Source organism: Porites lutea, chromosome 5 (genome assembly GCF_958299795.1).
Source record: "Porites lutea chromosome 5, jaPorLute2.1, whole genome shotgun sequence".
Taxonomy (NCBI): Eukaryota; Metazoa; Cnidaria; class Anthozoa; order Scleractinia; family Poritidae; genus Porites; species Porites lutea.
Window position 1 is genome coordinate 22,894,822 of NC_133205.1, and position 13,170 is coordinate 22,907,991.

A 13,170-nucleotide genomic window follows, 5' to 3' on the forward strand; every position below is an offset into this window, starting at 1 on the left:
GAGCGCACATAGCCAGTTGCCAGCTCTAAATTGGCGTAATATGTGTCTCAACAGATGTGATTCTTCAGTGCAAGAAGATTAACGATGATGCTGAAAATGCCATTCATAATGCTACAGAGGCTTTGTGGAGCTCTTGACTGATCCATTTTTTTAAAATTCCAATCTTTGCTTTAAATTCATTGATGCATTTCACGACAAACCTTCACATTGTATATGAACCTATAAAGTAATAAACGACAGCAGCAGATATACAGAAACAACAGTAGCAAAAAACTCGGCGCTGCCGAAAAGGTTTCGTTTAAATGGTCACACGTTGGGATTTGTCAAAAGACGAAAAAGTTAGATGACATCTGGAAGAAATATTCGAAATAACATTTACACTGCCTTCTCAAAGCTATTATAGACATGTTATGGAAGCCATTGCTATGGCTGGAACAGCAAACAGTCTGGGTTTTTTTATAACGGATGAGCAAAAGAGGTAGCTGACTCTTAGTTTTGTCGAGAAGTACGAGCTGATTTTTATGCTTGTTTGTATTTTTGAACTTAAAGCCTTGCGGAACATGAACCTTCACTTTTGAAACACACGGGAATGTGCATAGCAGAACTTACAATTCTCTATTTTCGAATCCCCCATAATACACTCTGTTTACCCCCAAATTTTCATAAGTTGTTGTTTTCAAATGCTCCTGTGGGGACTGCATGTTCCCTAGAGCATGTGAAAATAATAACTTATGCAAATTTGGGGGTAAACAGAGTGTATTATGGGAGATTCGAAAACAGTAATGTAAAAGGCTGAAAGCGCGCGCGCCGAAAATTTAAAACTGTTGACGCAGGATACAACAGCGCGAGCGAAAAATCATTCAACTGCGCGAGTAAATCCCAACGATGTTTTCGTCATAATCCACAGTCGTTCTCATGCAAAAAAAAGCTGTTCGTACTTTAGAGCGATATCATGGACATTGTTCCAGATGAAATTATCGCACAAATACTGTCCTATCTTCATCCAATCTATGAAGATCTTGCTGGATATTCTATCATATGCCGAAGGTGGGAACGCATTATTCAGAACACCGGACTTCTTTGGAGACACATTCACTTGCACGACGATCGAGATGCTAGAGAAACTTTGGAGGACGAATATGCCAGGGTACTGCAAAACTGTTTAAAGAGGTATCGTCAATTTATACAGTGTGTCAGAGCAGAAGATCAATCGCTTTTTATTCGCCCCGAACTCAGGCGGTTACTTCTAACGCTTCCGAACTTAACAAGACTAGATGTACCCGTGCTTTCCTGGAGTAGAGTTTTCGCGCAGTCTTTAAAAAGTGCTCCGGTTTTAAAGTTCTTGACCATCGATGACTACAGGGCACTCTTAAAGAGACGAGCCAACAGTGGCAACCGATATTTGCGAATACACAGACGCGGAATTCGGGTTTGGGATTTGCGGGTCCTTGCTCGGCAGTTCACATCTTTGGAATCGCTCACTTTAAACATCAACATTTTCAAGCTTTATCGTTACGGGATCATACCAGTGCTTGACCAGCTGCGTTTAAAAGAGCTGCATCTTGAGTGTGCACCGTACGGCATGGATGAGATTTCCAGCGATACACTGGCGTCTCTTTCTCCTATCAACGCTTTAATGAATTCTCAACACGCCTCTATTCTTGTGAGCCTCGATCTACACTATGTACCTTTATCTACTCAAGACTTAGTGAGTTATGTGGACAATTTCAAGTGTTTAAAGCAGCTCTTTGTGGCCGTCTCAGAAGAAAGGAGTTTGCGCTCTTTGAGTTCCGTGGTTCTTAAATCTGAGAGCGTTACAACGTTGTTTCTGACAGGTTTACCGAGCACAAACGTAAAATGCTTAAAATGCGTGATGCCTAAATTGGAAGTTATCCTCATTTCTGAATGTCATCATATTCTCTCGCTTGAAGTACTCGCTACAAATATACTGTCCTTCATCCTACGAGGAAATTGTCAACTGTCTAAAATCAAATTAAATTGCAAGAGCATCCATGACCTGCTGATGTATGACTGTCCGGCGATTGAGTCTGAAATGTTCCATGATTTCTTATCTGAATGTCCAAATGTAAAGCAGATGGAGTTATCAGTGGACTGGGGAGTAATAGAACTCAATAGTAACTACTGTAGGAATTTGAAACAGCTTACCATCCGTGACGTGAGCATGAGTCTCTCTAAGCTAATAGTAGACTGCCCTTTTCTCGAACATTTCAAATGCTCTGGAGAGGTTTTACCGGCAAAACACAGAAACAACAAAAACATGGCTGGGTGTGATATAGAGGTGCGCACAAAGCATTTGAAAAAGTTTCAAATGTGCGATGTCGGCTGCGCCAATCGCGTCACTGTACACTGCATCGAGGCGAATGTCATTCAAATCACCGGCATACATCCATGGCGGAGGCCGCTAGTCGTGGAGCTAAACGCTGTGCGGCGCATAGACGCAGTATACTTTACTGGTTTGACTATTGGCGCGATCACGCTTAACTCAAACTATGTTGAACATGTCATAATCGGGAAATGCTCTTTGGCAAATAGCAAAAACGGGCGCGCAATGCGATTTAAGTGCGAAGAAATTCGCGCGCTTCGCCTACTGGATTGCCCTCGTATGAAGAAATTTTCCTTACATGTGAAGTGTGTACAGAGTCTTTCTATAGAATCGTGCTCAAACCTTCGGAATCTTGATGTAAGTGCGTCCAAGCTTAGTCGCGTCAAAATTAGCAATTGTCCTTACTTAGAGCAGGTGAACCAAACGATTTCTGATAACACATAAATGAAACGGGCCTTGATTTTTGTTTAGATAAATTTCCTTGTTTGTAACATGAAAAGCGTAAAGAGTAGTTGAAATAAAATACGCAGTTCAAAGATTAATCTGTCTTTCATAAGCTCAGAGGGATATTTTTGAAGGAAAAGTTTTCCTTTCTTCTGCTGCTTATTTCATGTAGTATACAGACTGGTCAAAGGAAACTATTGAGCCTTACTAATGGCAGTTATATGGAAACTCGTTTTGCCTTGTCTTCGGTATTAACGTGCTTACTCCGGGTGGATTTATTTGGAACATACGCGTATAGCCGTCGCATTTACTCGTCGTAACAAGAAAATTCCAATGGGCAAATGCGCAATGTGTATAGCCTGTTTGATTAGTAATTATTGAATGAGGTTGAGTTGGATGTGAAGAATTATGCAGATCTAGGAGGATGTTAACCATCGAGGCTGAAGGCTGAGCTGGGTAACATCCTCCGAGAGAGAGATCTTTCATTGGATAGAGGCCTTGAAATCGCAGCCCGGCCCTGCAGGCCGAGAAACAGGTGGAAGCGTGAAGCCCCCGAGCCTAGTCAGGGCTGGCCTAGTGCTTGATCTTACGCCTCGCGCTAGGCAAAATAAGCGCATGTTATGCAGGCTACGGTTTTTAGTTGCCTTATCGCGTTCGTCAGAACGCATCCTAATCTTCGTTTTCCTGTGGTGCAAAGCTACAAATTTTCGAGGTATCAGGGGGGACTGCCGATTAGCCGCCCCTGCTGATTTTATCAGAGGCATCTCGGCCGGGAAACTGGACTCCTCTCGACTCGAGTGACGGATACGGATCCGTAATCAATGATTACCTCTAGTTACATGAAATTTTCGCGACACGTTGATTTCGCGAATTTCGCGATACAACAAAAATCGCGAGATTTAAGTGTCGCGAAATATTCGCACATCAAAATCGCGAAATAAACATGTCGCGAAAATTTCATTTAATAACGTAGTTAGTAGATAGATGTGTCAGTCAGCCAGTGAGAAGATAAGTCAGAACTGGGGCTCTTGGGAAAACTAGTGGCAAGTAGTCAGGAAAGAGAATGTGTTTGAGTTACAATTGACGGGTGAGAAGATGGGGGAGGGAGAAATGACGATAACGTTAATGTGTGAAGTTTTTGAGGGTTTTTTTCGTTTATTACCGGGTTTTAGAAGGTACAGGACACTTTTCTTGTTGATCGCAGCGAAATCCCCAAATGTCGTTTCCTATTTATGAAATTAATCGTGAGTTTCGCTCGCTTCCTTTTACTCTAAAATCTCCATGTCGCGGCCCTCAAATATGCTAAATTCCAAAGCTCAGTACCGCTGGTTATTTAAATTGTATTTACCTTCTTCTGGATTGTTTAGAGTATCGTTTGTGGATCTCCTATTGAAGGTTGGTCATTAATTAAAGTGTTTTTAGTTAGTTTTAGTCATTAGTTTAAGTGTTTTTTGTACGTGACGAGTTAAAAAAAGTGAAACCAATTTTCAAAAAATATACATTGAACTCTTCACTGCTAAAAGAATTCACAATTCCATATATTTCTGTGTCATTCCTTCAACCCTTACATATTCCGTATTCATTCGATTAGGCGTCCTGGGCGCTTATTAAATTTTGGGCCTTGAGAGTAGGCGGCTTTTCGATGCCGGCGCTTGTTCGAGTCTGGGCGCTTACTAAATTTTTATTATTTTCAGCATAGTTATTAGAGGAGACTGGTTATGAAAAGCGGCAAACATCAATGATAAAAACAACAGTGCTGCAGTTTATGTTGGAAGCACCCTGAAAGTGCACAATCCTTTGTTTTCTGTTGGCAAATTGTTACGGAATAAATTAATGCAACGTTTTTATTGGTCAATACAATCAAAATGATAAGAATTCTTTTTAACGTTGTGCACTTTCAGGTCCACAAAAACATATAACAAAGGAGTCTGACGGGTTTCATAACCATTCCACTCAATTAACTATGTTTTCAGCAAGTGGTAAGTTAATTTTCCAACAAAGCAGTAAATAATAACAAAATGTTAAGATGTACCTGAGCAGAATTAACTGTTCATTCAAAGTTTATTTTAATAATGACTCAGAACTTGGTCCTCAGAAAGTCTCTTAGTGGTAGTACTTAGTCGGTTTCTATCTCATTGTCAGCAAGGTCAATACGCGAACTCTCTAGTGTTGCCTCGTAGATATCTCACAGCGTAACGTCTCTAAATGGGTCAGTCGACGAGAAGAAGATTTGGCAGTAAAGAAATAATAATTAAAACTCTTGTGGACGTCAGTATTTTTAGGGAGAAGGGTGTTGGGCGCTTAACAACTTTTCCTCCATACAGGATGGGCGCTCAATCGAATAAATACGGTCTTCACAATTTATGACTAATAAAGAATTGGGTTATTCCATTCCTAAGAGATAGCGTGCCATGTTCTCGGACACATTTATACCAACAAATTCCTCCAACCACAGCCAGGCGGAGAGATCTGTATTACTCTCTAGAAATATGAATTCATCTCCTCGTTCTAAGAAGTCGTACGCAGCGAAAACCAGGCCAGCTCTTTTGTGGAATTGTAGTAGCTTGTCTGTGAAGGATTCAGGTAGCTGTAAGGAGACAATGGAATTCAGTATAACATTGCAATTGTACGCTGTGAACTAAGAGGTTTTGATATTAAGCCGTTTTTTAAAGCCATTATATACCGACTGGGCCAAAGAAATATAAACGTAAAAAAACTACAGGGCATTTGATCTCTTTTTTGAACTCATTTTATTTCGTGGGAGACAATTGGTCATTTTAGGATTGTTAAATTTTCTAAATTGGAGAAGACATTGCAAGATAACTTTTTTTTATCCCATGCATCAATCAACTGGCTTAGTTTATGTCACGAGCTGCATTTCATATTAATCAGCTTTAAATCAGAGCTCCGGCTTTTAATTTCATTTTTGCTCTAGCCTGTGTGGGTGCCCCCTCGCGCGGTTTTCGTGCTTCTCTCGCGCGCGGAACTCCCTTCCCCTTTTCTTGCAAACGCTTTGCGCTGCTGCCATGCCGGGTACTACAAAGTTTTTTTCCCTTAGAGCAAACTTGGGTTCTCTAGTGCGTGAGTCACGTGTGTCACGCATGTGCCGTGACCATACTACCAATCTTTACCGATCCAAAGCTTAGCCTTCCACGCAGGCGTTTGAGGTAAACGCGTAAGTGGAAAAAACAGTACCTGTACTTTGGTGTAAAGGTGTTCCTTTTCTTGGCACCGTCTCCAATCCAAGCGATCTTTTTCCTCATCGAGGGCCTGCGAGTCAATGCGAACAGGAAACACCTTGTCTCCAACCACTGTGATGCGTAAATCAGACCTTCTTTCCACCAGTTCCTGATAAATTGCCGGACATTTGGTAATGCTAATCCGGGACGGGGTCGTAAAATCTTTTTGTATCTCCCTTGTTAGAACTTGCTTGTCTGGCGGTATGAAGAGCCTTGTCAGAGTTTTGAATACCACTCGTCCGTTATCCGCCTTGTCGAACATTTTTGACACGGCCTCCGGGTTGTTTGTGATGGTGGTTTTCGGCACAGTCAACCCAACTTCCTGCGCTAGTAACAACTGATATGGCTTGCAATCCACAATGCCCGTGGAACTTAGTGGGTTCATCCATCTCGCGTGAGAGAGATAGAACTCCAGGGAGCGGACTACTGACCACCATTCTCTCCACGCGAAATCTTTGGCGATGCATGCTAAAATTACAAAAATGAATGGCAATCTCTCTCGGTGGACTTTTGTACCTTTTTTATTTTAAGATTTTAAATATGTGTTACCAAACGTCTGTTGGATTAGAATAAAATTACGACGTTTTTATCTGGGTCATGTGGATAAATCACCACCTATTATCCCTGAATCTAGGCTTTCGAGATGATTATGATGATAACTCAATACATGAATAAATAAATAGAACAGTTAATAACATATTCTCGATGGTAGATATACGGTTTTAATGTAAACATCTAATTTTGAAACGTTTCCTGAGCTGGATAGAAGTTCTTATTCTGGGGCCGATTGATACCTTGAACATGCTGAAATATGGACGAAGAAGTGAATGCAAAATCTGTCCACCAAGTTGCTTTTTTACTTCTATTAGGACTGTCGTTGAGATGGGATTTGATTCCCTTCTGTTGAGTAAAAAACTTTTTTCCTTTCGGAATGGTACTGTTTATCATACCATCTTATTTTCTACTACTACTATTTTTTAAAAATATTTTCCCGTTTCTGATTGGCTCAAATTTCTTAATTAGCTTCTTCTTCGAAACCAGCTAGCGTTGACCAAATTTGAAAGAGGTTAGCGGTATGCGATTAAAAAAGGAAAGGTTAACGCGAGAAAAAGGGATGGCAAACAAGAACAACAAGGAGCCTTGTGGACGATGACGCGTGGATTTTTAGTAGAGCTGGAAGAAATGGCGGAAATTTCATACGTTTTGCGAAAAAGAAAATGAAAAGCCGAATTGTTGCCTAAAAATGTAGCAAAAGCAGAAAAATATAAAACTCGACGGAAGACAACTGCTATTTGAAGAATAACTGGTGGACTGAACACCCTTTAAAATCCTTGACTGGCCGAGAAACAGGGAAATGAAGACGACAACTTAAGTCGATCGAGGTAAGCATGACTGTTTTTGTTTGTAGTTTAAACTAGGCATATATTATTTTAAATGAATAACAAATAAACTATTGGATGCGGTTTTCGCATGATCTGAAGAATTATGGAGATCGAGGAGGCTGTTATCGGCCTCGGCGGATTAGATCATACGAAAGCCTAGCCTGGGCCCAGGCCCTGCATCGGGGGAAAAAGGAGAAAAAAAATCGGAGTGGGCGAAAACAAAAGGAGCCAAGAGGTAGTCTGGCGAGGGGAAAGGGTGTTTTCCTATTTGACCCCGTTTTTTGCCTTTTCCCCCCACGGCGGAGCCCTGTCCCAGGCTAACGAAAGCCTCATCCCAATCTTCGTTAATTATTCAATGTGCTGCACTTTGCTTTGAAGCACGGCCGAGTGGAGTATTCATTTGGTACACGTGTGCTTTGAAGAAATTTAAAAAGGTACATGTGTAGCGAGCGGCATTTACGACAACATTTACGTTGGAATTACGAATACAGTGTTCTTAACTGAACTTCAGCCTAAACTATGTCGTATGAGTCCCAAACTATGTCGTATAAGCCCCAAAGTTTTACCAAATACGTTATAATACGGAAAGAGCGTATGTCGATTAAGGTGTTTTTACTTCAAAATTATCAACAAAAAGCCTTACTGTGGAGGTCTTCATCCTCTGATATTTTACGGCATCCAACTCCCCAGCGATACCACACGGAATTAATCGATTCGGCAGGGATTCGCTCGCCATCAGCGACAATCACACATTCAGGGCCTTCCTCGGAGTTATTGTCAGCACTGATTTCTACGAAATAACCCTCTGTTACAGGATAGAAATGCACAAATCTTGCCTCGCTGTTAAGGGATTTTACGTACTTTTCAATGTCCTCCGCGTGAGGGTCCGTTTTATTTAGTTCCCAGTCCAGTACCCCAATATAAAGAATTGTGTACGGCATAATGGCTGAAACGTTTGCGAACTTTCCAAGGAAGAATATCCACACTGTATCGATGATAGGATTTACTGATGCACAGTATTTATACCGGACTTTAATCTGCAGATGTCACATCACGCGACTTTCTTAACGAGTGATGTGACCCTGTTCGGCTACGCGTGACTACTAATGACAGTCAGGCGAACTATATTTATTTACAGACGCAGAGAATAGACTATAGCCGCATTTCCCACGTGATGAGCATCCTGCCTTTTGTGAAACTCGACAAAATCGGATAGAGAAAAATCATGAAAAATTTACCATCATTCATTTATCACACGCATGATTTATTTCACCGTTTTTTCAAGCTCACTCCATTTTTGGGCTTGTGACTTGGTAAATTACTAAAACTACAGTTGTTGCTTTCATTGTTGTCTCTTCTAAATTAATCCTCTCCTCTAAACCTCGACTGTAGGAAGAACAAATAAAATAATAACAGTTCTAAATTAACCACTAGAAAATTAATTATGACGTCTCCCATTGAAAAAGCCAGGGGTTTAAGGGTGTGAACTCAGTTTTTTTGGCTTAAAGGCTCGACACGTTAGTTCGTGTGAAAGAAGAATGTAATATTCTCAACCACAAAAAAAAATTGTAGAAGGATTTTCAAATCGGTAATGAAGCTGCTACGCTGTCTTAGAATAAATGGAGGTGTTCCTAGACATTGCCGAAATAACATATGGGGAGTACAATGAGTATCGGTAGGGATATACGGCCAGACGTTTACTACATTGTAAGGATGTTAATGTATACGGATTGTGTATTTGTAGCAAGTATACATAAATGGCTCCTGATATAAGTATATAAAACCAAGACATTTTTTAAGCTTTCCAGTACCCTGAAGTTTAATGTCCTTTATATTCTACCTTAGAAAGTCAATCAACGAGATATGTACGACTTTATATAATGACCGGTTACGGCCGAAGTAAGCGAACGTATTATTGAAAGTTGATTTAATTTATCAGTTTCCTGAAAAATGATACCCTATTCTAAACCCAAACGCTCTGATTTACCTACCCTATCCTAGAGTAAACTGTCTGAAAACCATACCCTTCACAGCGGCACATACCTATATAGCCCATATATGGCAGTACCCCCCCCCCCCCCCCGGGACTACCAGCGAAGTTTGCCTTAATAAAAGAGCTACACAACTCATGGAGAGGGCTCACTTCGAAAATGGCATTTAATAAAAAAATAAAACGTTTTAAAATAGTAGTAACTGAGAAGACCTCGAACAGGAATTTAAGGAGATCCGCCAGCGGATTAGATGATCATCACAAACAACAGGTAACCCAAACTCACGAGTGAGAATCGTTGCGTAACATAAATGTTATCGGGGTTTGTGTGGGGATTTTAGCGATCTTTATTTAGGGCACAAAAATAGCAATAAAAATACATAATATCTTACCTTGTTTCCTTGTTTTATTAATGGTGTGTTCGTAGCATATTTGGCCGTTTCAGAGCGTTTCCAGCGAGTTTTAGTTCCACCGTTGTTTGCTGAAACGGCTATATATGCTACGAGCACACCATGAATAAAACAGCGAGACAAGGCAAGGTGTTATTATGTATTTTTATTGCAATTTTTGTACTCTAAATCCCTGGGGGGTACTCCTTATAATAGCCCGTACGGGGAGGCTCCGCCAGAGAAGGGGTACCTTTTTCAAGCTTCAGGTTTCTGAAAGGGTAAGGATTTCATTAGTTGATGTACATGAAAGGGTAGGGAAATCTGTGTTTTCGGTCTGTTAAAAAACTAAAAAGGGCTAAAAGGGGTATTTTATGGCTGTGAAAAATTCGAGAAATAGTTCCGGTTTTGTTTTGTTTTGTTTTTTCCCTCATATGTCTAAACTACGGGGTACCATTTGTCAATAGATTAGGTATAGGGTTCCTTTTCTGTCAAAAATGGTATATAAAAGGGTAAGGGGTTGGACTTCCGAGCGGAGCCTCCCCGTGAAAATTTTTATGTGTACCTCCGGGCCTAAATAACGATCGCTAAAGTTCCCATATAACACTTGTAATATTTCTGCTACGTAACTATCTTAATTTATTTCGTAATAACAGCAACAACAAAAACGTTTTCCCAATGATGGTTTTACGCATTTACACGCGCCTACATTTATCAAAAGTAAGGGCCTGTTTACATGGAGGTGGGGGACCCCAGGTAGGTGAGGTAACCCGCTTAGGTGGGGTAACCCGCCTGTCCATACAATCTCTCATTTTAATGTGATCACGTTTACATGTTAGGTGGGGTATCCCGCCACATGTTACCCCACCTTCCTTGGGTCCCCCACCTTCATGTAAACTGGCCCTAAGTCGAGGCAAGAAGTCTGGAGGCGTTACATAGAAGTGAAAAATACAAGGCCACACATGCGCACATCACAGAAACGCGATCGTCATCAAAGCAATAGGTTTCAACAGGCATAACAATAATTTTGCGTATTTGTCACACTCTTTAGTTCATTTCTTTGTCGTCATTGCTCAACTATAGCGACTTAAAAATTCCTGACGTTTAATGGAGGACGTAAATATGGCAAGACGTTCAGTTTTTTTTTCTTTCTTTCTGAACTTAGGTTCAATTCATAATTAAATTCCAGGAAAATTAGGTTACATTCGATAGAGACTGATTGAGTTGGAAAAGTGGTGATAAAAAATTAAAAGAAAGCGAGATCACTTTATAAGTAACCCTTTTGCTGCCCGTCGACGTTCTTTATGTAAGTAACGTAACCGGTATAGTAAAAGAGTAAGAATTACCGTACTCTACGCTTTACGCACGCGCATGGTCAGGAGATGACAAAGAGTTGCCTCTTTTTTGCCTTGACTAGACCAACCCTTTTCTAAAGAGTCCTTATATGTCTCCAATTTTCCACGGACAAACGTTAGGAAACTCCTTAGTATAAATTTTAGTGGGCGAGAAACTCATGTAAAAATGCAATTAGATTTCTATCGAAATTAAAAAATCCTTCAATAAACCCAAGTTCGGTAGAGAAAACGTCGAAAGTACACTACTTCCCCGTCAAGTTCGCAAAAAAATTGTAAGTCTATGAAAGGACCCCAAACAACAACAACGGTTTACCCACCACAAAATTTTACATCATTTTTAGAAGGATTTCTTGACGACTTCCAGAAAGCTTGTATTCTTGAATTAATTTTTTTGTTTATTACTTATTCATTCATTGATTTTTGTTGTTTTATTACGTGTTATTTTTTCATGCTCCAAGCTAACATCCGCTGACCTCAAGAGGTCCTAGGACAAAAGGTGCTAAACTATGACAAGCAAAAGTGACGTTTTTCTGAATCTTTGCAATGTTTGTAGATTTTCCTAAAAAGATATTTAGGTATGTTGCACTGCGTGCCCCCCATTAGTCCCCTCTAACTCGTTCTGGCTTATGTACCTATCAATGTAAACCCCGTGGGGGGGCGGGGGGGAGTGCGGGCAAGAGGTGGGGATTTGACAAATTTTGAAATTTTTGGATCAAATTCCCCAGGGTGGGAAACGAAAGGTCGATCAAAAGTGTGAAAAAAGCCCCCACCCCAGGGGAAAAAATCTAAACAAACTATAACACTACATAAAACAAATTAAAATAATATTTCAAAAGTTCGTTCTTACTACTTTTATTTATGGTTAACGTAAGCTCCGTTAAATTACTCGCGGTAATTAAGTATTTTCTCTCTCCACTATCATTTCCTATTTTGAACAACAAAATCACTCCAGGAAGATTGACTGTGCTATTATAATATTAATGAAAAGTACAGCTGAAAGTAAAATGCTTTATAACATCTGCTCAACATGTCGGAACAGGTCGGATCAGTGACCCGTAAAAAATCCTCTGACTTTCATGGTGAAATTCGATTTCAATCGAGTTTTACAATCAGATGGGAACTTGAAGATAAAACCTTTCTCAAAATAGACATTATCTGTTCAGATGACAGTTTAAAGTATCGGATTATGGTGATTAAAACAAACGAAAACTTCATACCTTTCTTCAACAGTGACTTTCAGAAAGCCTCGAGGGACGGACTTAGTAACCGCTTCTGAATTGATACCAGGCTTCTGTCGGTCAAAGTCAAATGTCCCGACCCCGGGGTCGCTTCGCATGATCAAAAGCCCGACAGGGGGATAGTCTCAGGCATCAAATCCCCGCCCCTTGCCCGCACTCCCCCCTCACGGGATTTACATTGATAGGTGCATTATGTCCTTAAGGCCGGCCTAGCTACATTGCGTTCTTAACGTAACTAAACGTCGCGTGTGCATAATTAGCCACATGCAGCGGGAGACTGGGCCTAGCTCTATTTTTGTGGCTTGGTGATTTATTATATTCATAGCAATGGAGTTAGTTATTAAACATTATAGCAGTAAAAGTCTCCTTCAGATGTATAAGCATCACTGTCTGCTGAAATCAGCCTTGTAGGGGGTGAACTGCTGTAAGTTGTTAGACCAGCTCGATTGCTTGACTCTACTGTTACGTACACGATGTCCCCATCAAACAGCCCACTTGTATTATTCAAGGGTAGGGTGATATTTGTTGTCATGCCAACGTCATGAAACGGCAAAACGTCCACTGCATTTGGTTTCTTTCCTACTGCTACGCGAAAGCCGCTGATGCCTGAGTCGTCGTCATTGAAACCAAACCAGTGAGCCCGCAATGTTCTGTTAAATAAGTGGCAGCTTGAGTGAATACCAAACACGTCATGCGTTCGGTCTGCGCTCACTATAACTGAACCCTGAAAAAAAAGAATTTGATATTCAGATGTCAGCATACGTGTGCTTGCAGGTGATGGTTCTTCTTTCA

The 13,170-nt window shown here is 40.7% G+C and overlaps 4 protein-coding genes across 4 annotated transcripts in view; 2 read left to right on the forward strand and 2 right to left on the reverse strand.

Annotated features, from left to right (window-relative positions):
• The window catches only part of LOC140938633 (leucine-rich repeat-containing protein 61-like), a 22,996-nt gene extending 22,416 nt beyond the window's left edge, over positions 1-580 (forward strand). Inside the window, exon 11 of the mRNA XM_073388131.1 lies at positions 55-580. Within this exon, the coding sequence (XP_073244232.1) occupies positions 55-137 (83 nt within the window). The 3' untranslated portion in view covers positions 138-580. The remainder of the gene's footprint in view (positions 1-54) is intronic.
• A 133-nt stretch (positions 581-713) lies between these two features.
• LOC140938627 (uncharacterized) lies at positions 714-2,805 on the forward strand. The gene has a single exon (XM_073388125.1). It carries the CDS (start codon positions 953-955, stop codon positions 2,786-2,788), a length of 1,836 nt encoding a protein of 611 aa, XP_073244226.1. The 5' UTR covers positions 714-952; the 3' UTR covers positions 2,789-2,805.
• Positions 2,806-4,102: 1,297 nt separating this feature from the next.
• LOC140938632 (uncharacterized) lies at positions 4,103-8,415 on the reverse strand. Its single transcript, XM_073388130.1, has 3 exons — positions 8,053-8,415; positions 5,984-6,495; positions 4,103-5,375 (listed from the first exon to the last, which is right to left on the reverse strand). Exons 1-3 carry the CDS (start codon positions 8,348-8,350, stop codon positions 5,172-5,174), a joined length of 1,014 nt encoding a protein of 337 aa, XP_073244231.1. The 5' UTR covers positions 8,351-8,415; the 3' UTR covers positions 4,103-5,171.
• Positions 8,416-12,574: 4,159 nt separating this feature from the next.
• Positions 12,575-13,170, reverse strand: part of LOC140938638 (uncharacterized) — a 33,557-nt gene continuing 32,961 nt past the window's right edge. The window contains exon 11 of the mRNA XM_073388135.1: positions 12,575-13,102. Coding sequence (XP_073244236.1) covers positions 12,719-13,102 — 384 coding nt within the window. The 3' untranslated portion in view covers positions 12,575-12,718. The remainder of the gene's footprint in view (positions 13,103-13,170) is intronic.

Bases quoted from the DNA above. Each gene is read 5' to 3' on its own strand.
- LOC140938627 (XM_073388125.1), top strand. From the start codon at position 953: ATGGACATTGTTCCAGATGAAATTATCGCACAAATACTGTCCTATCTT.
- LOC140938632 (XM_073388130.1), bottom strand. From the start codon at position 8,350: ATGCCGTACACAATTCTTTATATTGGGGTACTGGACTGGGAACTAAAT. The intron at 6,496-8,052 runs GTAAGGCTTTTT...TTGTAATTTTAG, and splicing joins AGAGGATGAAGACCTCCACA to CATGCATCGCCAAAGATTTC. The intron at 5,376-5,983 runs GTACTGTTTTTT...GTCTCCTTACAG, and splicing joins ACCTTTACACCAAAGTACAG to CTACCTGAATCCTTCACAGA.